General features: G+C 40.0%; 1 protein-coding gene across 2 annotated transcripts in view; it reads left to right on the top strand.

Annotated features, from left to right (window-relative positions):
* The window catches only part of LOC131551149 (phenylethanolamine N-methyltransferase), a 102,469-nt gene that overhangs the window by 1,486 nt on the left and 73,746 nt on the right, over positions 1-27,237 (top strand). The window contains exons 1-2 of one of the 2 annotated variants that reach the window (XM_058793868.1): positions 20,526-20,581; positions 20,719-20,926. In XM_058793868.1, the coding sequence (XP_058649851.1) occupies positions 20,533-20,581; positions 20,719-20,926 (257 nt within the window). In that variant the 5' untranslated portion in view covers positions 20,526-20,532. Of the gene's footprint in view, positions 1-20,525; positions 20,582-20,718; positions 20,927-27,237 lie in introns of those variants that run through there. The other variant, XM_058793867.1, reaches the window with a different exon arrangement.

Here is a 27,237-nt window from a genome sequence, read left to right as displayed (position 1 = left end):
AACCGCAGCCATGTCAATTGTGTAAAGGGCTTTTCTGATTCCCATGGTCTTGTCCCGATGGAGCATTTTAATTTATAATTTAATGTATTAGTTATATTTATGTTTTATTCATTATTTGAATTTTTTCATTTATATGATTTATTCATTTGCTATAATTGTAATGTATAGTTTAATGCATTTATTGTTTCTCTGTCTATTTTTATAATATATATTTGTTTATTTATGATCATTTACATTTATAGTTTAATTCATTTAATATATTTATGTTTTATATATATATATATATATATATATATATATATATTTATTTTTATTTTATTCTTATAGTATTTATTATTTTAGAATGTATTTATTCATTTTTTAATATTTGTATATTATTATGTTATAATTAAAATTTTAAACGTATAAATGTATTATATTTCTATTTTTATATTGTTGCAGTTTCTAACAATAATACTATTATGTAGTTAGGTATTTTATTATATTTTTAGTTATTTAGTTATATTTTTAGTTTTATTGTATTTTAGTCAAGGTCTTCACTGGGGATATATCTCTGGGGCTCATCTAGGTGTCCTGGTCTCCACTGACGATCAGGGCTGTAGACATCATTTCTTGGTGCTGATCCACCATCTGATCGGATACGGACTGAGAAACAGAATAAGAAAGAAACAGACAGATATTAGCGTAGATGCCATTCCTCTTACGATGTAACTAGTACATCGTGTGTTGTGGGGAGTGTCCCCGATTCCGGTTGATCTAATTAATGCAGCCTAATTAATGCAGTATTAGTGTGTTATATGTAAGCCAGGTTAAAGAGATGTGTCTTTAAATTAGATTTAAACTGACAGAGTGTGTCTGCCTCGCCGAACAGTGTTAGGTAGATTGTTCCAGATTTTGGGTGCTAAATAGGAAAAGGATCTGCCGCCCGCCGTCGATTTTGATATTCTAGGTATTATCCAGTGGTGTACGAAGTACACAGATCAAGTACTTGAGTAAAAGTACGGATACGTATTATAAAATATTACTCCAGTAAAAGTAAAAGTACTGCTTTTTCAATTTTACTCGAGTGAAAGTACAAAAGTACTCAATTTTTTATGTACTTAAGTAAAATAAAAGTACTGATAAATAGATTTGTTTTGCAATTTTATATAGACTACTTAATTTAATTTTATATTTGTGCATATTTTTATAATCCTACTGCTCAAAACACCCGGGACTTTCCCAAAATCTAATAATTTTCACCAGAAAGAATTTTTTTTTTAATACTTCTTGTTTTACAAAACGTCACAGTTATGTATGATATGAGAATACGGCCTGAAGTTAGGAAGAACATTTTAAGGAAAATATAATTATAGTTTCATGATTTTTTTCTTCTCAAACCTTGTCTGTGGTATAGAAACACCCCTGGCCAAATGCCCCCAGAGTGCATCACTTCCCACTTTGATAATTACTGTAGCTACCATGTTCTGAACACCACATCCTTTCTTTTACCCTCAGATGTAATCTATATAGGTGGTTGAATAAAATATTTGGACTTTATATCTAAAAATTTCCTAAACCTAGCACCAGCAAGCTTGTTAGCTAGACAGTTAGCATCAGCTAACAATATTTACTTATTTTCAGTATGTTATGAATAAACATTCATATCTGTCTACTTGGCTAGTTGATCTAAACAATATAAAAATGTATACTGTTGATATACTATATAAAAACCAACGTCACATAGGGCTAAATGCGTAGCATTTGAATAAAACTGCTAACGTTACAGCAGCGGGGAATATGACCGTGCATGAGTTATTTTATTTAATCTGTGTTATTTTAATGTTTCGTTTTTTGACCTAAAACATAGAGACACTGTTGATCTGTCTGCATTCAAGCATTTCAGTGGGCGTAAATAGATCACCCTTTACAGCAGATTTAGTTCACAAACAACTGACAGTTTTGACCTAAATATGATTTTCAGTTACAATAATTAATCCTAAAATTCAACATTAGTAAATTACTAATTAATTAGTTGGACTCACTGGTTAAGGTGGTTAGACTGGATCTTAATTGGTGTATTGCAATACAGATTACTTACCAAGATAAGAAATGTATTATTCTAAATGTGTATACACCTTACGAATGCCATCATAATGAAGATGAATACTTAAATAGACTAGCTTTTATTAGTTATTTTATTGAAAGTTCTACTATTTCCAGTGTGTATGTCATTGGTGATATGAATACGTACATTTCAGATAGTAATTCATTATTTTCTAGACATATTGTTCAGTTTTGCCAAGATAATAATCTCATTTTGTCAAGTGAATTGTGTTTATCTGTAGATAGCTATACTTACAGGTACTGGTCATATAATTAGAATATTATCAAAAAGTTGATTTATTTCACTAATTCCATTCAAAAAGTGAAACTTGTATATTATATTCATTCATTACACACAGACTGATATATTTCAAATGTTTATTTCTTTTAATTTTGATGATTAGAGCTTACAGCTCATGAAAGTCAAAAATCAGTATCTCAAAATATTAGAATATTTACATTTGAGTTTGAATAAATGACCATCCCTACAGTATAAATTCTGGGTATCTCTTGTTCTTTGAAACCACAATAATGGGGAAGACTGCTGACTTGGCAATGATCCAGAAGACGAACATTGACACCCTCCACAAAGAGGGTAAGTCACAGAAGGTCATTACTGAAAGGTGTGGCTGTTTACAGAGTGCTGTATCAAAGCATATTAAATGCAAAGTTGACTGGAAGGAAGAATTTGGGTAGGAAAAGGTGCACAAGCAACAGGGATGACCGCAAGCTTGAGAATACAGTCAAGCAAAGCCGATTCAAACACTTGGGAGAGCTTCACAAGGAGAGAACTGAAGCTGGAGTCAGTGCATCAAGAGTCACCACGCTCAGACGTCTTCAGGAAAAGGGCTACCAAGCCACTTCTGAACCAGAGACAACATCAGAAGCATCTTAACTGGGCTGTGGAGAAAAAGAACTGGACTGTTGCTCAGTGGTCCAAAGTCCTCTTTTCAGATGAAAGTAAATTTTACATTTCATTTGGAAATCAAGGTCCCAGAGTCTGAAGGAAGAGTGGAGAGGCACAGAATCCATGTTGCTTGAAGTCCAGTGTGAAGTTTCCACAGTCAGTGATGATTTGGGCTGCCATGTCATCTGCTGGTGTTGGTCCACTGTGTTTTCTGATGTCCACAGTCAACGCAGCCATCTACCAGGAAATTTTAGAGCACTTCATGCTTCCTTCTGTTGACAAGCTTTATGGAGATGCTGATTTCATTTTCCAGCAGGACTTGGCACCTGCCCACACTGCCAAGTGTACCAAAAGCTGGTTCAATGACCATAGTGTTACTGTGCTTGATTGGCCAGCAAACTCGCCTGACCCTGAACCCCTTAGAGAATCTATGGGGTATTGTCAAGAGGAAGATGAGAGACACCAGACCCAACAGTGCAGAAGAGCTGAAGGCCACTATCAGAGCAACCTGGGCTCTCATAACACCTGAACAGTGCCACAGACTGATCGACTCCATGCCACGCCGCATTGCTGCAGTAATTCAGGCAAAAGGAGCCCCAACTAAGTATTGAGTGCTGTACATGCTCATACTTTTCGTTTTCATACTTTTCAGTTGGCCAAGATTTCTAAAAATCCTTTCTTTGTATTGGTCTTAAGTAATATTCTAATATTTTGAGATACTGATTTTTGACTTTCATGAGCTGTAAGCTCTAATCATCAAAATTAAAAGAAATAAACATTTGAAATATATCAGTATGTATATGAATGAATGAATATAATATACAAGTTTCACTTTTTGAATGGAATTAGTGAAATAAATCAACTTTTTGATGATATTCTAATTATATGACCAGCACCTGTATGTTAGTGAGGCTTGGAATACTACATCATGGTTGGACCATTGTATTAGTACAGCAGATGCACATGCCTCACTGAGGGATATGAGTATCTTGTATGATACAGTAACATCTGATCATATACCTGTGTCTATGGTGATGAATGTTGATTATCTCATAGCGATGTCTAATAATGAAAGTAATATCAATGAAGTAAAAATGGATTGGTCAGCACTTACAAAGGAGGACCTTTTAGCCTATTATGTAAGTACAGATAAATGCCTGAGTAATATTCGTTTACCTAGGGATGCAATGATGTGTAGTGATGTTAACTGTAAAGATGTAAATCATCAAAAGGATATCTGTTTAATGTATAATGATATAGTTAATGCCTTGCATGGTTGTAGTAAGCCATTTATTAAACCGAAGGGTATAATGAATAAGACTAGGCCTGGATGGAGTGTAACTGAATATCAGGCTGAAGCCCAGGAAGCTCATAAGCTATGGGTTATGGCAGGTAGACCTAGGCAAGGGCCTGAGCTTGAATATAAGAAATCTACAAATTTAAGATATAAGTATGCCATTCGTTTTATCTGTAATAATGAGCAAACCTTAAGGGCTGATTATATGGCTATGAAGCTGCTAAATCATAATATTACTGATTTTTGGAAAGAAGTTAGAACTTTTAATAGTTGCAGAGTATCTCTTCCTTGTACTTTAGATGGAGTTTCTGGGGCAGAGAATATTGCGGAATTATGGAGACAACATTATTGTAGTCTTTTTAATTGCATTCAAAATGAATTGTATAATGTGGACAATATTCAAGTTAATGATCCGATTTTGTCACATGAAGTGGATCAAGTTATAAGCAAATTATCTCAAAATAAAGCTAGTGGTCTAGATAATATTTCTGCTGATCTTAAGTATGGAAGTAAGAGGATAGCCCCTCTATTAGCTGTTTGTTTTACTGGCTTTTTGATTCATAGTGTGTTACCAGATTCAATGTTGTCTGTTCTTTTAGTTCCAGTTATTAAGAACAAAGCTGGAATGGTGTTACGTGGATGTGTGGTTGTGGCATCGACGAAGGCAAGTATAAGCGAATGATGAGAGGACAAATAGCTTCAACTCACTTTTCCCTTTAATCAACGTAAACACAGACAAAGACAAGGGGAGAACTGAGGACTTTTAAGGAAGAGAGGAACAAAAGAGCAAACAACATAATCAAACTCAGGTGGGGACAATGAAGCGATAATGACTAATAAGGGTAGGAACCAAACCAAATAAGGAAAACTAGGACTAGGACAGGCAGACATGTAACATTATCTCCCCCTCCCGGTAGGCGCGTCCCGCGCCGTAACAGTTCCAACCGGGAGGGGGGGTGGGCGCCATGGATGCCGGAGCAGGATGGAGACACAAGACACTGAGGAGGCATCCAGGGCGGGTCAGGGGCTCCGGCGGCCATGGCGGGCCAGGGGACTCCGAGGACCATGGCGGGTCAGGGGACTCCGAGGGCCATGGCGGATCAGGGGACTCCGGCGGCCTTGGCGGATCAGGGGACTCCGGCGGCCTTGGCAGATCAGGGGACTCCTTGGCTACTCCATAGTGGCCTTGGCCAAAGTCCGAAACATGGCCACTATGGCTAACAGGATGACAGGTATATAGCCCCCACCCCAAAATTTTTTTGATGGCGTTAATGGTCCCACGTCTTAGCGCGGGCTCTTGGGGGCGCTCTGGAAGCGAGGGCTCTTGGGGGCGCTCTGGAAGCGCAGACTCTTGGGGGCGCTCTGGAAGCGTGAACACTTTACTGCGCTCTGGAGGCGTGGAGCTAGGGAGGCACCTTCTTGGCGCAGGCACAGGGGGGGCGCTCTTGAAGTGCAAACACTTTAATGCGCTCGGGAGGCGCGGAGCTAGGGAGGCGCCTTCTTGGCGCTGGCACAGGGGGGCACTCTAGAAGTGCGAACACTTTAATGCGCTCGGGAGGCGCGGAGCTGGATGGGACCAGCAGAGACTCAGATGAGCTGGACGGGACCAGCGGAGGCACAGGTGAGCTGGACGGGACCAGCGGGATTGCCGACACTCTCTGTCGGTGGGTTGGCCGCACTCTCTGTCGGCGGATTGGCCGCAGCCGCGGACGGCGGCGGGAATTCGTGGGTTGCGGATGGCGGCTGGTGAGGAAGAGTCGGGGATGATGGCTGTTGTGGGGGAGCCGCGGCAGGCGGGTTAGTTCCGGCTCGGGCCCGGACGCTTCCCAGACACCGAAGAACGGCCTCTCTCCAACACAATCCCGTGGTGTCTGGGAGGTCCACGGGATGGTGGAAAGTGGCCCCGAGCCGGAACATTCCGATGATGGTGGAGTCCGGTAACGTAGCTGCCGCGGTGAGTTCGCAGAACTCACACGCGAACTTATAGAAGGGGAGATTCTGGAGGGTTAGGGTGGCGACTGCTTCCACGAATTCCATCTCGGTTTCGGTCTGTGTTTCTGTTACGTGGATGTGTGGTTGTGGCATCGATGAAGGCAAGTATAAGCGAATGATGAGAGGACAAATAGCTTCAACTCACTTTTCCCTTTAATCAACGTAAACACAGACAAAGACAAGGGGAGAACTGAGGACTTTTAAGGAAGAGAGGAACAAAAGAGCAAACAACACAATCCAGGTGGGGACAATGATGCGATAATGACTAATAAGGGTAGGAACCAAACCAAATAAGGAAAACTAGGACTAGGACAGGCAGACATGTAACAAATGGTAGGTAACCTAGATAATTATAGACCTATAGCCTTGGCTAGTATCCTGTCTAAAGTGCTGGAAAACATTTTGTTGGATAGGTTAAATGTGTTTATTAATTCTACAGACAACCAGTTTGGATTTAAGGCTAAACATGGTACTGATCTTTGCATTTATGCATTAAAGGAAATAGTAAACAAGTATAGAGATAAAAATTCATCAGTTTTTATGTTTCATTGATGCATCTAAAGCTTTTGATCGGGTTAACCATGCTAAGTTATTTTTTAAAATGACACAAAGAGGGGTGCCAGAATACATTGTGAGAATCCTGGCTTATTGGTATGGCCACCAGATGATGAGAGTAAAATGGGGCAATAAGGTCTTTGCCCCTTTTGGGGTTAATAATGATGTGAGACAAGGAGGGATTTTGTCCCCAATTCTGTTTAATCTTTACATGGATGAGCTATCTGAATGTTTGAGTGTCTGTAAAACTGGTTGTATGATTGGGAATATTTTAGTGAATCATATTATGTATGCAGATGATCTTGTGGTGTTTAGTCCTAGCAGTGCTGGTCTTCAGCAGCTTTTAACTATGTGTTCTGATTATGGTCTTGAACATGATATTTTATATAATCCTGCTAAGAGTGTGGTTATGATTTGTAGAACTAAGGAGGATAAAAGTATAAATTTTCCAGTTTTTAAGTTGTCTAACAAGAGTCTCACTGTGTGTGAGAAAGTAAAATATCTTGGACACTTTATCACTGAACGTATGACAGATGATGAGGATATTGAAAGACAACGCCGTATGATGTATATGCAGGCGGATATACTTTTACGTAAATTTAGTTTTTGTTCAGATGAGGTGAAGGTGTCACTTTTTAAAGCATATTGTACAACACTTTATACTGCTCATTTGTGTCGTAACTACAGAGCATCTAGTCTACAGAAGTTGCAAGTAGCTTATAATGATGCAATGAGAATCTTATTACGGAGACCTAGATGGCATAGTGCAAGTTAAATGTTTGTGAGTTTAAGAGTGATCACTTTTAAAGCACTGTTACGAAATCTTATGTATAGATTTATCTGCAGGCTTAATGCTTCTAAAAATTAGATTATTGTGGGTTTATCAAATATAGGAGTTAGTACTACACGGTATCAGTCAAAGTTGTGGAGACACTGGTATTGTTGTATTCTGTAACTCTTTATGTTTGTAATAGATGCTATGGGTTGTATATGTTGTCTATTGTCTTTTTTAAATCTGGACCTCGAATCTGTAATAAAAGTTTGATTGATTGATTGATTGATTGATTGATACTCTTCTCAGCATCAGACGTGATGTATTATAAGGAGTAACAATATGTTTTATGAAGTGTAGTGAAGTAAAAGTTACTCAAAATAAAACTACTCCAGTAAAGTACAGATATTTGAAAAATGTACTCAAGTACAGTAACAAAGTAAAGCTACTTCGTTACTGACCTCCACTGGTATTATCAAACAGCCAGAGTTTTAAGATCGCAGAGGATGTGGAGGACTATAATGTGATAAGAGCTCCCTCAAGTACCGAGGAGCTAAGCCATTCAGGGCTTTATAAGTAATTAACAAGATTTTAAAATCTATTCGATGTTTGATAGGGAGCCAGTGCAGTGTTGACAGAAACTGTCTAATTTGGTCATACTTCCTGGTTCTAGTAAGGACTCTAGCTGCTGCATTTTGGACCAACTGTAGTTTGTTGATCAAGCGTGCAGAACAACCACCCAATAAAGCATTACAATATTCTAACCTTGAGGTTATAAATGCATGAATTAGCATTTCTGCATTTGACGTTGAGAGCATAGGTTGCAATTTAGATATGTTTTTGAGATGGAAAAACGCAGTTTTACAGATGCTAGGAACATGACTTTCAATGTCAGCAATGTAGCCCCTATTGTATCTGTGTGTTTTCTTATTATTGCTGTAGCCCCTATTGTATCTGTACATTTTCTTATTATTAGGGGCCAAGCCCTAAAGGGGCTTTAGCCCCTATTGTATTTGTACATTTTCGTATTATTAGTTATTCATTATTATTATTTTATCTGTGTGTGTTCTTTATTAGGGGCCAAGCCCCTATTGTGTCTGTTTGTTTTTAGGGGCAAGGCCCTGAAGGGGCTGTATTGTATCTCCACGTTTCCTTTATTATTAGGGGCCAAGCCCGAAGGGCTGTAGCCTCTATTGTATCTATATGATTTCTTATTATTAGGGGCCAAGCCCCGAAGGGGTTTTAGCCCCTATCGTATCTGTATGTTTTCGTATTATTAGGGGCCAAGCCCCGAAGGGGCTGTAGTTTTATCTGTATGTGTTCTTTATTAGGGCCCAAGCCCCGAAGGGGCTCTAGCCCCTATTGTATCTGTACGTTTTCTTATTAGGGGCCACGCCCGCTATTGTATCTGTATGTCTTCTTTCTTCTTCATCATCTTCTTCTTCTCCTTCTCCTCCTCTTCCTCCTCCTCCAATGGGAGTCTGTTGTAGCCCTATGAATGGAATATAGGAAAATGATTAAAATATGCACATTTGTACTGATGGCCATGAATAGTGATCTGACCTGCTTTGGGGTCTCTAGGACCAACTCTATAGCGCCACCACCACTTCAAAAATTCAACATTGAAATGGTAATAACTCTCAAACACCTAATTCTAGAAAAATTAAACTTAGTACACCTGATTAATCTCTTCATGCTGATCACATGCAATAGCTTACATTAAGACTCCATCCATTACAGTAGTGGCAATTTTGAGAAGTACAGTATTCTCTTTTTTCTTGAAAATTGATTCAATTCTTCCCAAAATTGGCTCAGATAATCTTTGGACTGAGCTGCACAGAAATGACTGAACATATATACAGAGGCTGTATCTCGACCAAACTTTGATCAATCGAATCAAAACGGAACACTTCATCAACACCATGATCTGAGGGTCCATGCCAAAGTTGGAAAAACTGTGGGTCGTGAGATACCAAAATTGCACATTTTTGCTTATAAATTTTGAACAGTTAGTCAGAAAATTATGATGTTTTTGTCTATGGATTCCTTGGGTCGTGCCGAATCTGCTGAATTTTGCCAGGATTAGCTGAACCATGTGTCCACCATTTTGAAATTTGTCATAAATTGCAGTATCTTTTGAACTATTTGACATATCTGCACAAAAATTGTGAGGGAACATCAAATGACATGTCCTGGAGGTATCTGAGAATTGTGAACGCAGCACCACCTAGCATTCCAGAGATATAACGACTTTTACAAAAATGCTTATAACTTTTGAAAACATTTTCCAAGTGATGTTATTTATGTCATTTCATTCCCTGGGTTATGCCGATTCTGACAATGTCTCATTTGTCATTTTCAGTAAATGAAAAAGTTATTTCGCTACTCCTTCAAATTTTTCAAATTTATTTATTTTTTCTTCCAAAATCTGATCATATGATCTTTGGCCGCATAGAAATGACTGAACAGATTTTTGATATTCACTACTGTTGAATAAATTCCTCTCCAAAAAGTAGACCGTGCCTATGCTTGTTGATTTATGCTAGTTAGCTTGGATAATTGGTTAGCAGGCTAAATATTTGCCATTCGTTCTAATGTGGCTCTTCAACTATCAGGTTAACCATAAGCTAGTTAGTATTAAGTTAGCTTAGCATGATAATCTGTCTAAAATGCTAAGTCATGCTTTTGTGAGCTCATTCTCACACTGAAACCTCTCCTCAGTCATCTGGTGAACAAGCATGAGTGACTAGCTCAATGTGTCACACCACGGATCCCGCATACTACATGTCGTGGATTTGCCACTCAGTGTGACACATGCCCAGACCGCAAGAGGTATTGTGGCAAGAAATTATGCAGAAGTTGCATCTGTTGCAGGCATTGTGCCTTTCCAAAAATGTTCTCATCACAATCTATTAAAAATATGGCAGTGCATTTAAGTAAAAATTCATTACTTTGAATTGATTCTCAGTTCAACTTCTGAACTTCAGCATCTGTGTGAACATCTCCCATCTCCCATCTCCCCAGTGGTGTAACAAGATCGGGGACAGGCGAAGGACCCAGAGATTGTGGTTTTGAGTTAATGCTGTGCTGTTTTGATTTGTTTATTATCCAGATCAACATTGTACAAATCTTTATTGCTCCTGGATTAGAAATGAATGTTTTTATCCATGCTGTGTTCATTTTCATTTGAACTCCTGTTAATTCTAAGTTCATTCTCACCAATAATTCTGAACCGGCTGTTTTTCACGTTCATTCAATTCCTGTTGATTTAGATTTTTGATTAATCAGATGTCAGTTTTGCCAGGATCAGACAAACTGCCTGTCCGCCAATTTGTCATAAATCGCAATCTTTTAAACCATTTGATATATGGGTTGTTGACGTGACATGGCATTTTCACTGTCCCACAGGATAAAAATGAATATAATTAATATTGTCGTTATTTAAAATGCTGTAAATCGTTAAACATTTCTTCGTCCTACATGGAACTGTTGTTAAAAAAGCTGCCATGTTATTCTTTTTTTTAATTTTTTTATTTTTCAGCCAAATGTCAAAATTGTCCTATGGTGTGACTGTCCCAAGCATGGTTCAGTAAATTACAACTTTTATAAATTAAAAAGAAAAGCATAAAAATGTTAATAAATACACCCGGCATAATTGTACAAGTGTCTATTTTAGTAAATGGCAATCATTTTTTTCATCTATATATTTCTGAAAGTGTAGGAACTTAATACATTTAGTCTCTGAAAACCATGTCCTATGGTGTGACACCATATCCTGATTTTAAATCGGCAATTCCAGAAAAAAACTGTAATTAGATGAAGGACCCCATTCATTACTGAAGCCCCCTGTGAAGCCCATGACAGGTGCACATGGTCAAATGTTATCTCAGAATTGTTCAAATATTTAACTTTTTTGAACCACTACAAAAGTGTTACGTTTTGTTGTCCTTTGGTGTGACACCCCTAAATTATATTTTTTTATTAAAATTTTATTTAAAATTAAATTTAGTTAAACTACATTATCATGGTAAATGATGCAGATGTGTCTTGCAAACCGCTAATGACAGGTTAGCTCAGAATAGCAAGTTCATTAATTGACAGAAAAAGGCTGAAACCGTCCTATGGTGTGACAGAAAGTGTCCTTCGGTGAGACGCCTGTACTGTCACACCACAGGACAAAGATGTCACACCAGAGGTCAAGGTGTCTTTAAAAATCATTTTAAATAATTAAATACGATTTTTTAACTCATTTTTATTCTTTTTTGATCATTTTCAGTGTTTTTAAATGCAATAATTACATTAATTAAACTATTTTCTGATGTTTTTACAGAAAACTTATACTGTTATAAAGTGTCATGAAATGTGATACAATTTTTTTGAAACAAAGAATTGAGGGAGAGAAATTAGTGGAAGAGAGAGGACATGGAAATATAGACAGAAAATTGGGGGCTAGAAGGGGCTAAAAGAGTTTTAGTAACATACTGATTGAAAGAGACTGATTATTTTGTTTTGTTTAAAAACATGTTGATATTGTTTATATTAAAATAAAACTTTATTTATCCTTTGACATTTCTGTCCTTTAGTGTGATATGTGATATATGTGATATATCCTATGGTGTGACACATAATAGAACCACAGATTTGTTTTTGTCTCAAAATATCTTAAAAACAAAACAAAACAAACAAACAAACAAACAAACAAACAAAAAAAAAAACAGTTTAGTATTGCAATAGGGGAGATACAAATATCACTCAACTTGAAATGGTATAATTTTCAGCAGTTAAAAAAAAAAAAAAAAGTTTAATATTGCAATAGGGGAGATACAAATATCACTCAACTTAAAATGGTATAATTTTTAGCAGTTTTGAACGGATGACAGCAAAGTTTATCTTGTTGTCAAAGTTTGTCTTGAAATAGTCCAACAAGTCATGGGGAAAAATTGTTAATTATAATTTCATATTAAATAAATATCACTATATGAAAATAAGTGTCTAACAATAAAGATAAATCTCTCTCATGCTATTGATATATTATTAAGAGTTGTTTTTTTTTTTTTTTCGTAATGTTTTGCTATGTCACACCATAGGACAAATTCATGGTACAGTTCAGTAAAAATGTTAAAAAAAACATTTATATTTTCTCAAAGATCAGACTTCACACTACATAAATATATGCATTTCTTCTTCAAAAATGGTATTTTACAAGAAAACTTTTTACTGGCTATTTGTCAACTACCCATATATGCACAAAAATCATTAGGGACCTTCAACAACATGTCCCGGAGGTACATGAGAAGTTTGACCACAGTGCCACCTAGCGTTCCAGAGATATAATGATTTTTGCAAAAACACATAACTTTTGAAAGCATTGTCCAAATTTATTATTTTTGTGTCATTTCATTCCTTGGGTTATGCCAATTCTGGCGATATCTCATTTGTCATTTTCCATTAATGTGCTTGTCCGCCATATTGAAGTAAATGAAAAACAGTTTTTTTCGCTTCTCCTTCTACAAATTTTGCCCAATTTAATCCAAAATTGAATCATTTGATCTTTGGACCGAGCCACATAGAAATGACTGAACAGATTTTTGATATTCACTACTGTTCCCGAGAAATACTGTGCCTATGCTTGTTGATTTATGTTAGTTAGCTTAGCATGCTAATTGGTCCCTATTGGAATTACTCTGTATATTAGTTGCCCTATTGATCCCCTAAGGATTTTTTTTTTTTTTAGGGCCCAAGCCACTAAGGCACAGGAACCGATTGATCCCCTGAGGATTATTAGGGCCAAAGCCACTAAAGGCTAGTTCACACTACAGGATTTTAAGCCAGATTTGCAAGTTAACAAGCTCGTCGACAGGTCGGGCTGTTATCGGGGGGAAATCAGTGGGTGATCGGCGCTCCTCAATCTTTATGTGTGAAATACACAAAGACGCTCGCTGACGCATGGCCAACACCTTGCCGACGCCAAACAAATATCTAGCTTGCCATATATCTGGACCGGTCGGCCGACTAGACATCACGTGGTGTCAGGTGTCGTGACGAGCTACAGCCAATGAAAGAGCAAGACATGGGTTGAGGTCACCGGACAAAAAACAACAGCAACTTGGCTTAATAAAAGTTAGGCTATTATTTTTGCACATAAAACTTGCATCGATCTATAGACTGTGTGGTAGATGTTTCGTCCTACAGAGCGTCTTTCACTCTCTTTCACAGGCTTTTGGCTGCTATATTTTTATTAACCACCAGATGGTGCTGTTTTCAACACACTTGAAGCTTTGAATCTTTTCCCGAAACAGTCAGAGGAAAGCTTCAGTGCATCACGAGGCTTCATTTGCCCATCACTACCGTTCCAATCCTCGAGTGTGTTTTCATGGCAAAATGTGGTTTAGGAACCGTATAGAGTCAATGGGTGACAAAGTTGTTGTCAGCTCTTGTAGTGTGTAACCCCTGGTTGCAGATAATTTACATAGAGTCACGTAGTGTGAACACCACAACGACTGAAAGACAAACAATCAAGTCATGTAGTCTGAACAGCACAGCGATCTGCAGACGTGTAAAGTCGTGTAGTGTGAACTTGGCTTAAGGCGCTAGGCTCTATTGTTTTTCTAAGGATTATTAGAGCCCAAGCCACTAAGCCGCAGGGCCCTCTTGTTCTTCTAAGGATTTTTTTTTTTCAACCTTCCGGGGGGTTTGGGGGCCTTAACATACTCAAACTCGTGAAAATTGGCACACGTTGGAATCTGCGGCCATTAGGACGACGCAGAGGCTGGAACCCTGGCGTGGCACAGGGGCTCTACGGCACCTCCTGGAACACAGTCAGAAAACTTAATGTATAGCTCACACATAATTGCACGTATTCATATGAAACTCGGTACACATATAGATCTCATTGAGCCGAACAACTATCATGCTGCATGTCATAGGCTCTACCCAAAAGGAAGTTGGCTATTCAGGGCTGTTTAAAAAGCGAATGCTCTGGAATTTGATATACTCCTCTGAGGATTTTCAACCGATTGCCACCAAATGCGGTGAACATGATCTCAAGACATTGGGGATGCTAAATTGCGAAAGGATTTTTGATATCTCGAATGGTTTGCCCGTGAAGTTATGGCGAGAAATGAGAAACAGGAAATGCCTAATAACATCCACAAATATTGTCTGATTTTGATCAAACTTCAGTGGTTTGTTCATTGTATGATGCTGATCGCATAGATGTGACTATTAGGAGTCAAAGTTATAGCGCCATCAACTGGCAGCAGGAAGTGTGTGATTTTCAGAATGCTTTGAATTCAGCATCTTATTTTTACTCGATTTGCTTCAAACATCAGAATAATGTCAAAACACAGCCGATGTAAAACTGTTGAGGGAATGTTGATATCTAAAATATTGTTGTCATGGCAACGTGCCAAACTTAAGTATTCTTTTCCGATGATTTTGAGCCAGATAACATGCTTAGAATTCCATGAAACTCAACACACGTATCAGTAATAATGATAGACACTGGCAAAAGCTCATAAAAGGGCGTGGAAGAGGCACTCTATAGCGCCACCTTTTGACAAAACTTGGGGGGTTAGTTTTAGCTACAGTCACCAAACTTGGTACATATATTGATCTCATCAGGCCAGACAACTTTCTAATTTACAATCATTAGCTATGACCAACAGGAAGTCGGCTATTTTGATTTGAATGTGGATATTTGCAAAAATATGGTTGTGAATTAATGCATACTCCTCAGAGGAGAATTACACTATACACACCAAACTTTGTCTACATGATCCCAAAACATTGAGGAACTTAAATTGTGGACGGATTTTGGATAGTTTGAACGGTGTTTCTGTGGCAATTAATTAAAGTAACAGTAAAAAATGGAAACAGTAATTGTCTTATATTTTTAAAGTGCATTATCCAAACTCTTCAAAACTTTTTACTTACAAAGAAAGATTAATTCTGAGGAAACATGCTTAGTTTAAAAAATATATCATGCTCAGGGACCCCAAAAAATTTAAACTATCACTGATAATAGATAAAAGGTGAAGACTGTAATACCAAGGATGACCAACAGATGGAGGTGGTCATAACCTTAATCCTGATGAGCTACCTGATCTGCATCTCTGTGTATCAAAATGAAAAATAATGCATAGAATCAGTTGAAATGTTCTGTACCGTCAGTATACTTTTACATAATTATTGTAAAAATGCCTATAGAGCATTAAAATCATTTTAAAAAATGCCAAACATCAATTCAATATATACTATTTCCTGAATATTCTGAAATATGCAAATTAGATGAGTATATTTACACCCCACATAAACTTTCGGTCATGCCCAACATTTTTCTAATTTACAGTAGATCTCTATCTTTAAGCCCTTTCATGCCACAAGCGAGTGAAATTTTGATGTCAAAATCCAGCAAAAAACCCTGACGCCTAAAGGGTTAAATCTGACCCTTTACTGCTCAGTTCAATTAAACAGAATAAGAAACATATACATAAAATAAGTTAATATGTATTTTACTGGTAATATAGTTTAATATAATTGTTTCACAAATGCTTATAGATAATTACAATTTTAAAATGGTTATAGATCATAAAAAGTGTTGGCAACAATTTACAATAAGGTCTCTTTGGTTAACATTAGTTAATGCATTAACTAATATGAACTACACTGAACAAAATTATAAACGCAACACTTTTGTTTTTGCCCCCATTTTTCATTAGCTGAACTCAAAGATCTAAGACTTTTTCTATGTACACAAAAGGCCTATTTCTCTCAAATATTGTTCACAAATCTGTCTAAATCTGTGTTAGTGAGCACTTCTCCTTTGCCGAGATAATCCATCCACCTCACAGGTGTGGCATATCAAGATGCTGATTAGACAGCATGATTATTGCACAGGTGTGCCTCAGGCTGGCCACAATAAAAGGCCACTCTAAAATGTGTTTTATCACACAGAACAATGTCACAGATGTCGCAAGTTTTGAGGGAGCGTGCAATTGGCATGCTGACTGTATGTCCACCAGAGCTGTTGCCCGTGAATTGAATGTTCATTTCTCTACCATAAGCCGTCTCCAAAGACGTTTCAGAGAATTTGGCAGTACATCCAACCAGCCTCACAAACACAGACCACGTATAACCACACCAGCCCAGGACCTCCACATCCAGCATCTTCACCTCCAAGATCGTCTGAGACCAGCCACCCGGACAGCTGCTGCAATAATCGGTTTGCATAACCAAAGAATTTCTGCACAAACTGTCAGAAACCGTCTCAGGGAAGCTCATCTGAATGCTCATTTTTGGAATCCTTGGGTCACTGTGATTTTGGGTCTAGGAGGTCGAGTTTTTTCGCAAATTTGAATGATGTCCAAAACCTACTTTTGCGAACTAGTCCTAGGTTTATTGCTCGATCGGAACCAAACCACTGCAGAAATATTCTCTGGACAGTGAACATCAATAATTATCAAAAAAAAGGTGAAATTTCAACTTACTGTCGCAATAGGGTGCCAAAACGTTCGAAAGTCGCGGACCAATTTTCCAAAAAGGGCTATAACTCGTGAACGAAATGAGATATCTTCACGAAACTTGGTACACTTATGTATGAGCTCGATCTTTTTTTCTTTTTAAAAAGTGCAGCTCTGCCACTTGGTGGCGCTTTAAGATTGAAAAAAAATTATAACTAGGTAACCGTTGGTCCGATCAACTTGAAATTTGGTATGCATTGTCTTTGTCCAATATGCGATAAACATCTTTGAGTACATTGGCGTATCTCAAAAAACCTGGCCGCCATCAGCAAAATAAATTTAAGCAGCTATTAGACAAGATTAACGGAGGTCGACCGGAACAAAACTCGATGGACATGTTCGACTCATGGCCCTAAAGGTCTGTAAGAATTTTGAAAGAAATCGGCCACTAGTTGGCGCTAACGAGATTTTTTGGCTCTGTAATCACGTGGTGTTTCACAAATCCACACAATATACATATCATTCAATAGATCTCCTCATAATTTTGCTCAATCTCGATCAAACCACTGCAGCACAATTCTCTGGACTCTCTAGATCAATAATTATCAAAAAATTTAGAATTTTGTCCTTTGGTTACCTATAACGGGGTCATTTAGAAAAGGGGCGTAGCCAAATATACCCAAAATCCTATAAAACCGAAATGAAAACTCAAAACTTTACGAAACTTGGTGACAACATGTGTCGGATGACTCTTAATAATCATGCTAAGTTTCATAGAGATCAGACCATAGGTGGCGCTATAACAGTTGAAAAGGCCTCCAAAATGCAATATTTGTATTGAAAATGACCTCAAATTGTAGAACGTGTTCATATATTCACACAAACACATGATCTTCATATCATATGATAGATCTACTCTGATCAACTTTGCCTCTAGGATCACTGCTGTCAATCAAACTGTTCTTTAAGTATTTGAGATTATTTAAAAAAACATGCTTTTGTTAACTAGCCCTCAGTTTTCAACTCAAAATCAATCAAATCAGTGCAGTACTATTCTCTAGACTTTCAAGGTCAATAATTATCAAAAAAATGTGTGTGCATGTATGTCTGTGTACGTGTGTGTCTCTGTGTGTGTGAAAGCATGCTTATTGAGTATTAATATAATAGTTTAACCATTTCATTTTTGTGTATATGTGTCTGTGAGCCTGTTCTCCGTTTCGGATGTCTTTTACTGTCAGCCATACATCTAGGTTGGTATGTATTTATATATGTATTTCTTATCTCACACACTTCTCTCAGTTCATGGAGCTTTCTTCTAATGAGCCGATGATCGGAGTCAATCCGTGTGGTCAATAAGGCAGCACAGAGCAGAAGGTATCTAATAATGGAGTTGAGAATCACTATTTTATATCTGCAACAAAGTGAGTGTGTGTGTGTGTGTTAGCATTGCAAGGAGTGAATTTATTTCCTTATAAAATTAATTCTGAGGCCAAAACTCAGGAACTCTCACTACAGAGGTCATGCAATAAACAACCTGATCTCACAGAATTCCGTGTAATGTTCACGGACTTAATTAACCTCCGAATCTGTGGTGGCATCACGGAATCGCCGAAAATTCCGTGATGGGCTCACAGAAGGCATCAGCCGTGGTCCATGCACGGATTCACTGGTTCAACGTAAAAAGAGTGACTCCGATGCAGTTATACTTTCACTGGAGTACCTGACCCCACCCCTACCCTAAACCTACCCAGTTCTGAACAATAATGACGATAAATGTCCCAGTATTGCGTCGGCATATTGATGCTAAGGGTTTCCGTGCGTGGAGCACGGCTGATGCCTGTCACTGACTTACATTGGTATCACTTCTGTGAGCCCATCACGGAATTTTCGGCGATTCCGTGATGCCACCACATATTCGGAGGTTAATTAAGTCCGTGAACATTACACGGAATTCTGTGAGATCACGTTGGCAATAAAACAATAAAACTTATCTGGAGAAGAGATCTTCAGAGAGAGCAAACAACACCACTGCCCTTGTTCATTTACGACCCCCTTCCTCCCCCTCCCCTGCCCTCTCTGCCTCTGACTCTTTTCCCCCAAAAGGCTTCACTCAAAGTTAATTAAGAATAGGTACCACATATCATATAAAGCTGTTGTTTTTTTCCCTTCATGTTTGGTATCAGTTTAAAGGTCTCTGTCCGATTGGTCAATTGGTCTCAATTTCACAGTAGTCACTTGTATTTTGTGAAATACTGAAAACTTTTGTAGAATTGTGTTCTGCTGAGGAGGGAGTGTGTCCACCATTAGGGGTCTGTGGGAATGTTTATCCATCTTCATCCAGGTGTGACCCTGGAGCACTAGAACCAAAAACACCAAAAGGTCTTTTATGTTTCTGTTCTGAAATTTTTTTAATTTTCTTATTTGGGTATATAAGGGAAGTGACAAAACACTACTTTGGAATTTCTGTAAGTTTTTAATTATAGATATTTTCTAAATTTAATGATCACTTGAAATTGGAGTCAGATTGAATACGGGGCTAGACTAAAATTGAAACTAAATCCAGATAAATTCAGATGCGCAAGTAAAAGACCGAACATGCATTAAACCTTCGACCAGGCCGCTGGATTCCGTTGTTTGGACTAGCGGGTGGATCCTTACAGTATGCTTGCCATGTATTAAGTATTATTAAACCTTTCATTTCTGTGTATGTGTTTGTTTCTTTGTATGCTTACTGTTTATTAAGTATTTTTAAAACTTTAATTTCTCTCTCTGTGTGTGGGTATGTGACAGAGAGAGAGAGACAGTTTTAATGAATTCTCCATTGTGAATGTGTTCTATTGTCAGCCCTGCATTTCACGTTGGCCTAGACCAGGGGTGGGCAAACTCGGCCCTTCCAGGCCACTTTCCTTCAGAGTTTAGCTCCAACCCTAATCAAACGCACCTGAACCAGCTAATCATTGTCTTCAAGACTACTAGAAGGATACAGGCAGGTGAGTTGTATCAGGGTTGAATCAAATCTCTGCAGGAAAGTGGTCTGGAAGGGCCAGGTTTGCCCATCACTGCCCTAGACCTTAACAGCATAAAAGCATTATAGTGCACCTTCATGGAGCTCTCTTCTAACAAGCCGGTCATCTAAATCAGATGTGGTCAATAAGCAAGGCAGCGCACAGCAGAAGGTCTCCAGTAATGGAGTTGAGAATCACTATTTTATATCTACAACAACGTGTGTCTGTGTCTGTCTGTCTGTCTGTTTGTTTGTTTGTTTTGTGTGTTAGCATGCTTACTGTGTATCAGTGTTATTAAACCTTTAATTTCTGTCTGTGTGTGTATGTGACAGAGAGAGAGAGAACGATGTCATTTCAACGATCAGCACTTGAAAATGCTTTTATTATTTTCTTTCCCATCTCACTCAGGTGTTGTTAACATGAATAGCAATCATGCAAAGTTTAATGGAGATTGGACCATGTGTGGCGTTATAAGTCATAAATGTTTAAAATCATCATATTTCTTTGGTAAATTACCTGCATTTGCCCAAAATACTATGCAGCTATATTTATTATTATTATAATTTTTATAGAAAAGTGCAAGAATAAACAGATGAAAATTTTCAATACTGCAGTCGCTCTTGATTATCCACTCTCTTTTACAGATGATATAAGAGGGGACATTTTAGTTGATGTGGGATCTGGCCCCACTCTCTACCAGGTCATGAGTGGTTGTGAGAGATTTGATCGTGTCATCCTGTCCGACTTTTTGGAAGTGAATCGAAGAGAGCTGCAAAGCTGGCTACAGGAGGGAAAGAGCAGTATAGACTGGACTGCTTACTTCAAGTATGTGTGTGAACTGGAGGGTCGCAGGTGAGATTCCCATCTTTAACTTTTTTTTTAATTCCATAAAAAGCAGAAGGGTGAAGCACAAACAAAGTTGTATAAATAATGAAGTGTATTATATATGAGATAAATGATGAGTTAAATCCCATTGATTATAAACCTGCTATCAATTGCTTAATTCTACTGGTCATCTTCAGCATGTGCAGCTCAAAACAGAAATGCAGAACATTAATCAGTCATATACATAACGTTATAATGAGAGAAGTATTGTAAAAAAAAATGTTGTGAATTCTTAGGGTTTGGCAGACGTTTAATGCTATCTTTTAATCAAAACATAAAACATTATTTTTGGATATGTGAGGCATCCGTAACACATTTTCACTGTGTGTTAACGTCAATTATGACTGTCGAATGTCTGACTTGACTCTTGGTAAATGTGGAGGTCCCCAGGACAGGTTTGAGAATCACTGATGTATCGCTATTAGACTACGGGCAGCAGGCACTCACTTATCTGGATCTTTAATTCTGGCTCCTGATGCAACACCAAAAACAAGCAGCCTCCTTGAGTAAATTGTACTTCTCCAATGTGGTTACATGGCAAAAGCGAAAAGGAGAAGTTGAGCTGAGAAAAATCACATTAAACAAGAGAAAAATATAAAGCAAAAAAAAAAAACACCCAATTCAGCACAAAAAAACAGCAACCTCTTTGAGTAAACTGCTCTTATCGTTCCCTTAAAAAAAATAAATATAAATGTACAGAGATAACCATATGCTCTCATTTCCACATTGAGACAAAAGATAAAAATCTTGAAAAAGGGGTAAACTACATTTTTATTAACTCACAAATGCAACCAAAATATATAACATGGACATTTATCTGAAATTTTCACATCCTGTACCTCAACTGGGACATTCATAAAAAATAAAAAAAAAATAGGCCTATACACTTTTTTTTTGTTTTTAATTAATTTTTTTATTATTATTATTATTTTTTTAATAAGGAAAATAAACAATTGGAAAAACAATTTTGGCTGCTATGGGCTCAGTGCTAAAAATCATTTCTACAGATAACCAAATTACAAGCAATAGCAGAAAATAAATAAGTGCTTTTCACGTTTTTCTGCTCAGTCTAAAATAATTTTTCAGGTATGCTACAGAAATGTAATAATCAAATGTAAAATAACTGCATAGTCTTCACAGTATACATTAAATATAGATTAATCATTTTGATGTTACAATGGTTATTTAGTCAGGAGCAGTGAGCACTTTTTCTTTGACAGCGTTTTCTTTCACTTTAAGAACGAAAGCACGGATTTAATATAGGCTACTGATACACATGTGACTGTGTTTACTAGGTTATTCGCCAAAACACGCATTTTGATGTAATTTTGTCTGTATTTATTTATCCATTCACAAAAAAGCGGAAGAGAGCTCAATTTAGTACTGGCGCGGTGTAGACTGTCTGTGTGCGTGCGCAGAAAACTTCTCACACAGCGCTCGACTGCTCCGCAAACAATCCCGAGCGTCTTTTATGCTTGCCTTGTGCCTTCGGAGAGTCCTGATACGTGAGTTTGAACGAGAATGCACGCATTGGTGGTAATGCATAGACGGACATTATGTGAAAATGTGGACAGTGCCAAAATAAAGGTGCCTAATTATACTATAGATATCGATATTTTACGCTTGGTATCGATGCATCGATCCATATCGATAAATCATTACATCCTTAATATATATACAGTGAGGAAAATAAGTATTTGAACTATAGTTCTCCCACTTAGAAATCATGGAGGGGTCTGAAATTGTCATCGTAGGTGCATGTCCACTGTGAGAGACATAATCTAAAAAAAAAAATCCAGAAATCACAATGTATGATTTTTTAACTATTTATTTGTATGATACAGCTGCAAATAAGTATTTGAACACCTGTCTATCAGCTAGAATTTTGACCCTCAAAGACCTGTTAGTCTGCCTTTAAAATGTCCACCTCCACTCCATTTATTATCCTAAATTAGATGCACCTGTTTGAGGTCGTTAGCTGCATAAAGACACCTGTCCACCCCATACAATCAGTAAGAATCCAACTACTAACATGGCCAAGACCAAAGAGCTGTCCAAAGACACTAGAGACAAAATTGTACACCTCCACAAGGCTGGAAAGGGCTATGGGGAAATTGCCAAGCAGCTTGGTGAAAAAAGGTCCACTGTTGGAGCAATCATTAGAAAATGGAAGAAGCTAAACATGACTGTCAATCTCCCTCGGACTGGGGCTCCATGCAAGATCTCATCTCGTGGGGTCTCAATGATCCTAAGAAAGGTGAGAAATCAGCCCAGAACTACACGGGAGGAGCTGGTCAATGACCTGAAAAGAGCTGGGACCACCGTTTCCAAGGTTACTGTTGGTAATACACTAAGACGTCATGGTTTGAAATCATGCATGGCACGGAAGGTTCCCCTGCTTAAACCAGCACATGTCCAGGCCCGACTTAAGTTTGCCAATTACCATTTGGATGATCCAGAGGAGTCATGGGAGAAAGTCATGTGGTCAGATGAGACCAAAATAGAACTTTTTGGTCATAATTCCACTAAACGTGTTTGGAGGAAGAAGAATGATGAGTACCATCCCTACTGTGAAGCATGGGGGTGGTAGCATCATGCGTTGGGGGTGTTTTTCTGCACATGGGACAGGGCGACTGCACTGTATTAAGGAGAGGATGACCGGGGCCATGTATTGCGAGATTTTGGGGAACAACCTCCTTCCCTCAGTTAGAGCAATGAAGATGGGTCGAGGCTGGGTCTTCCAACATGACAATGACCCGAAGCACACAGCCAGGATAACCAAGGAGTGGCTCTGTAAGAAGCATATCAAGGTTCTGGCGTGGCCTAGCCAGTCTCCAGACCTAAACCCAATAGAGAATCTTTGGAGGGAGCTCAAACTCCGTGTTTCTCAGCAACAGGCCAGAAACCTGACTGATCTAGAAGAAGATCTGTGTGGAGGAGTGGGCCAAAATCCCTCCTACAGTGTGTGCAAACCTGGTGAAAAACTACAGGAAACGTTTGACCTCTGTAATTGCAAACAAAGGCTACTGTACCAAATATTAACATTGATTTTCTCAGGTGTTCAAATACTTATTTGCAGCTGTATCATACAAATAAATAGTTAAAAAATCATACATTGTGATTTCTGAATTTTTTTTTTTAGATTATGTCTCTCACAGTGGACATGCACCTACGATGACAATTTCAGACCCCTCCATGATTTCTAAGTGGGAGAACTTGCAAAATAGCAGGGTGTTCAAATACTTATTTTCCGCACTGTAAATATATATATATATATATATATATATATAGTAACAACTGGCTGTTATTCTATAGAACGTGGGGCTGACCGGAGCTAAGTTAGGCTACTAACTATTATTGGGCTAATTGCTAACGGGGTGCTAACATCTACGCATCACAACTCTTAACTTTGCTAGCAGGAAATACGAGCACTCGTGTCCCATACACCGCACGACCCTGAGTATCTCTGTGAGCCAGAGTACTGTCAGAACAAACCACCAGGAGGCAGTAATGTCATCTTTCTCTTTTTATTCTGAACACAGAATAAGAACTACACAGGCAAGGCCATATCGCGAAGTCCCTCCCCTACACATCTCTCTCTGTGATGGTAACAGCCACACTTTTTTACATAAGGCAGTAAATAAACCAAACCCACCCAAACTGGCTTGAACATAAACACACAACATTGCTGACGCAAAAACCCAACCATCTTGCTTAAATAATGCATAAATCAACTCTAAACAAATACCCATAATGCACCTGGCTGCTAGCGCGGACTTCTGGGTAATTACACAACCCCCCCCCCCCCAACAAATGTCTACTCCCAGCGTCAGGCTCAGCCTGGAGTCCGTTATTGTCCATTTCGGCGCTGGGAGTGGATGGTGGGGAGCCGCCCTGGCTTCCACCAGTCTCTTGCTCCGGGGCCAGTGGGTGGTACGGTGTCAACCGGTCTTTATGAAGCGCCACCCGTCTACCCCGTCCAGGCATTCAGACCCGGAAGACCACCTCTGAAATTTGGTCCAGAATCTCCCCAGGTCCCTGCCAATGATGAGTCAGTTTGGGTGACAATCCCCAGAACACCCACACTCTGTCCCCTGGCCTAAGGGTAGGCCTATGGGCACGGGTGTTGTATGCCCGCTTCTGGCGGGCTCCAGCGTCCTCTAGAGCCTCCCTGGCCAGTTGATGGACCATGCTCAGACGCTCCTTCAATCGCCTAAAGTAGTCCAGTTCTGGCCCACCAACAATCTCTTGCTCGGGGGGCGACCCAAACACCAAGTCCACCGGCGTGTGGAGCTCCCTCCCAAACATCAGCGCCGCCGGTGTGCACTGACTCGACTCTTGTACCACTGTCCTATACGCCCACAAGACCAGGGGCAGATGCTGCTCTCTGATGCTGACTGGTCAAGATGACAAGTTGGGTTGCCAGTGTGCGGTTGAACCGCTCAACCAGTCCATCGCTTTGAGGGTGGAGGGGAGTGGTTCTTATCTTCTTCTCTCCCAACCGCTAGCACACCTCACTGAAAAATCGGCTCTCAAAGTTCCGCCCCTGGTCACTATGAAGTTCGTCCGGCACCCCAAACCGTCGCTGTGCCGACGTGGAAGCACTCTGATCCGGCACCGCATACGCCTCTGGCCACTTCGTAAAGTAGTCCATAGCGACCAGGACAAAGCGGTTGCCGGCCTCTGTGACGGGGTATGGACCCAAGATGTCCACCCCGATCCTCTCCATGGGCGCCCCAACTAGGTATTGCTGCTGCAACGGCGCATGAGAGCGTCGGCTGGGTCCTTTCTGTGCCGTGCAGACATCGCAGCAGTGAATGTGCAGCTCTGCATCCTGCCGACACCCCGGCCAGTAGAACCGCTGCCGCAGCCACCAGCCTCCAGTCTCCAGTCTTGGAGTTCCCGAAATGGCCGGCTCCAGCTGGCCCATGAACCCAACGGAGGACCTCCGGCCGCAGAGTGTGGGGAACCAGGAGTTGCAGACGGTCGATTCCCCCTCCAGGTGCCTGCCACCGCCTGTAGATCACACCGTCGTAGAGCTCAAGGCTGCCCCACTGAGAATGAAGCGGCTTGATCTCGGGCCCCTGGGAGGACACGGCTGACCAGTTCGGACGTGTTCGGGCCTCCAGCCAGCCCCTCACCTTCACCAGCACTCGGTCATTCACCTGCTGTTGCCTCAGCTGCTCGGTGGTGAACGGTTCCCCATCTCCACCGTTGTCACCCGGCACTACTGCCGCCGATGATGGCCCCAGACCTCTTTCTTCCTGACGACTGCAATACCGACACTCATCAGCGAGGCATGGGCGTCTGGAGAGGGTGTCAGCGTTGGCATGCTGTCGCCCTGGTCGGTGCTGAACCTCGAAGTCATACTCTTGGAGGATCTCCAGCTACCTTGCCACCTGACCCTCTGGCTGGCGGAAGTTCAGCATCCAGGTGAGGCTAGCGTGGTCGGTCCTCAGTGTGAAACTGGTGCCCAGGAGGTAGGGTCTGAAATGACGAACCGCCAGGACCACTGCTAGCAACTCCCGCCGGGTGACGCAGTAATTTCTTTCTGGGCGACTGAGGCTGCAGCTATAGTAGGCCACCACTCGCTCTCCAGCCTCCCCACTCTGGCTGAGTACAGACCCAACCCCCAAATTACTGGCGTCAGTGTCCACAAGGAAAGGTTGGTTGGGATCAGGTAGGCCAGGACAGGAGCGTCGATCAGAGTGGCTTTTAGCTGCCGGAAGGCCGCCACACAGTCCTCAGACCACCCAAACCGCCGGCCCTTCTTTGTCAGCTGATGTAAGGGGCTGGCGATGGTTGCAAAGTCTCTGACAAACCTCCTATAATAGGAGGCCAGGCCCAGAAAGCTCCGCAGCTCAGATATGTTAGTTGGTGGAGGCCAGTCCCTCACTGCGGCCACCTTTGTTGGGTCGGTGGCCACCCTGCTCTCGCTAACCACGTGCCCCAGGAACTGCGTCTGGCGGGTGAGCAGGTTACACTTGGCCGGGTTCAACCGCATGGCTGTCAGGACCTCCTGTAAGTTGTGGACAGCCTAGTCAAAGTCTCTGGCATGGACATACAGATCGTCCAAGTAGACCACACAGCGGGTGCGGGGAATGTCTTTAAGGACACGCTCCATCAGCCTTTCAAAGGTGGCTGGGGCATTACACAGTCCAAAGGACATCACCCTAAACTGCCACAGTCATTGCCCTATGGTAAACGCAGTTTTAGGCCGTGTCTCTGATGCCAGCTCTACTTGCCAATACCTGCTGCGCAAGTCAAGTCAAGTCAAG

Source organism: Onychostoma macrolepis, chromosome 12 (genome assembly GCF_012432095.1).
Source record: "Onychostoma macrolepis isolate SWU-2019 chromosome 12, ASM1243209v1, whole genome shotgun sequence".
Lineage (NCBI taxonomy): Eukaryota > Metazoa > Chordata > Actinopteri > Cypriniformes > Cyprinidae > Onychostoma > Onychostoma macrolepis.
This window is presented reverse-complemented; position numbering and strand designations above follow the sequence as displayed.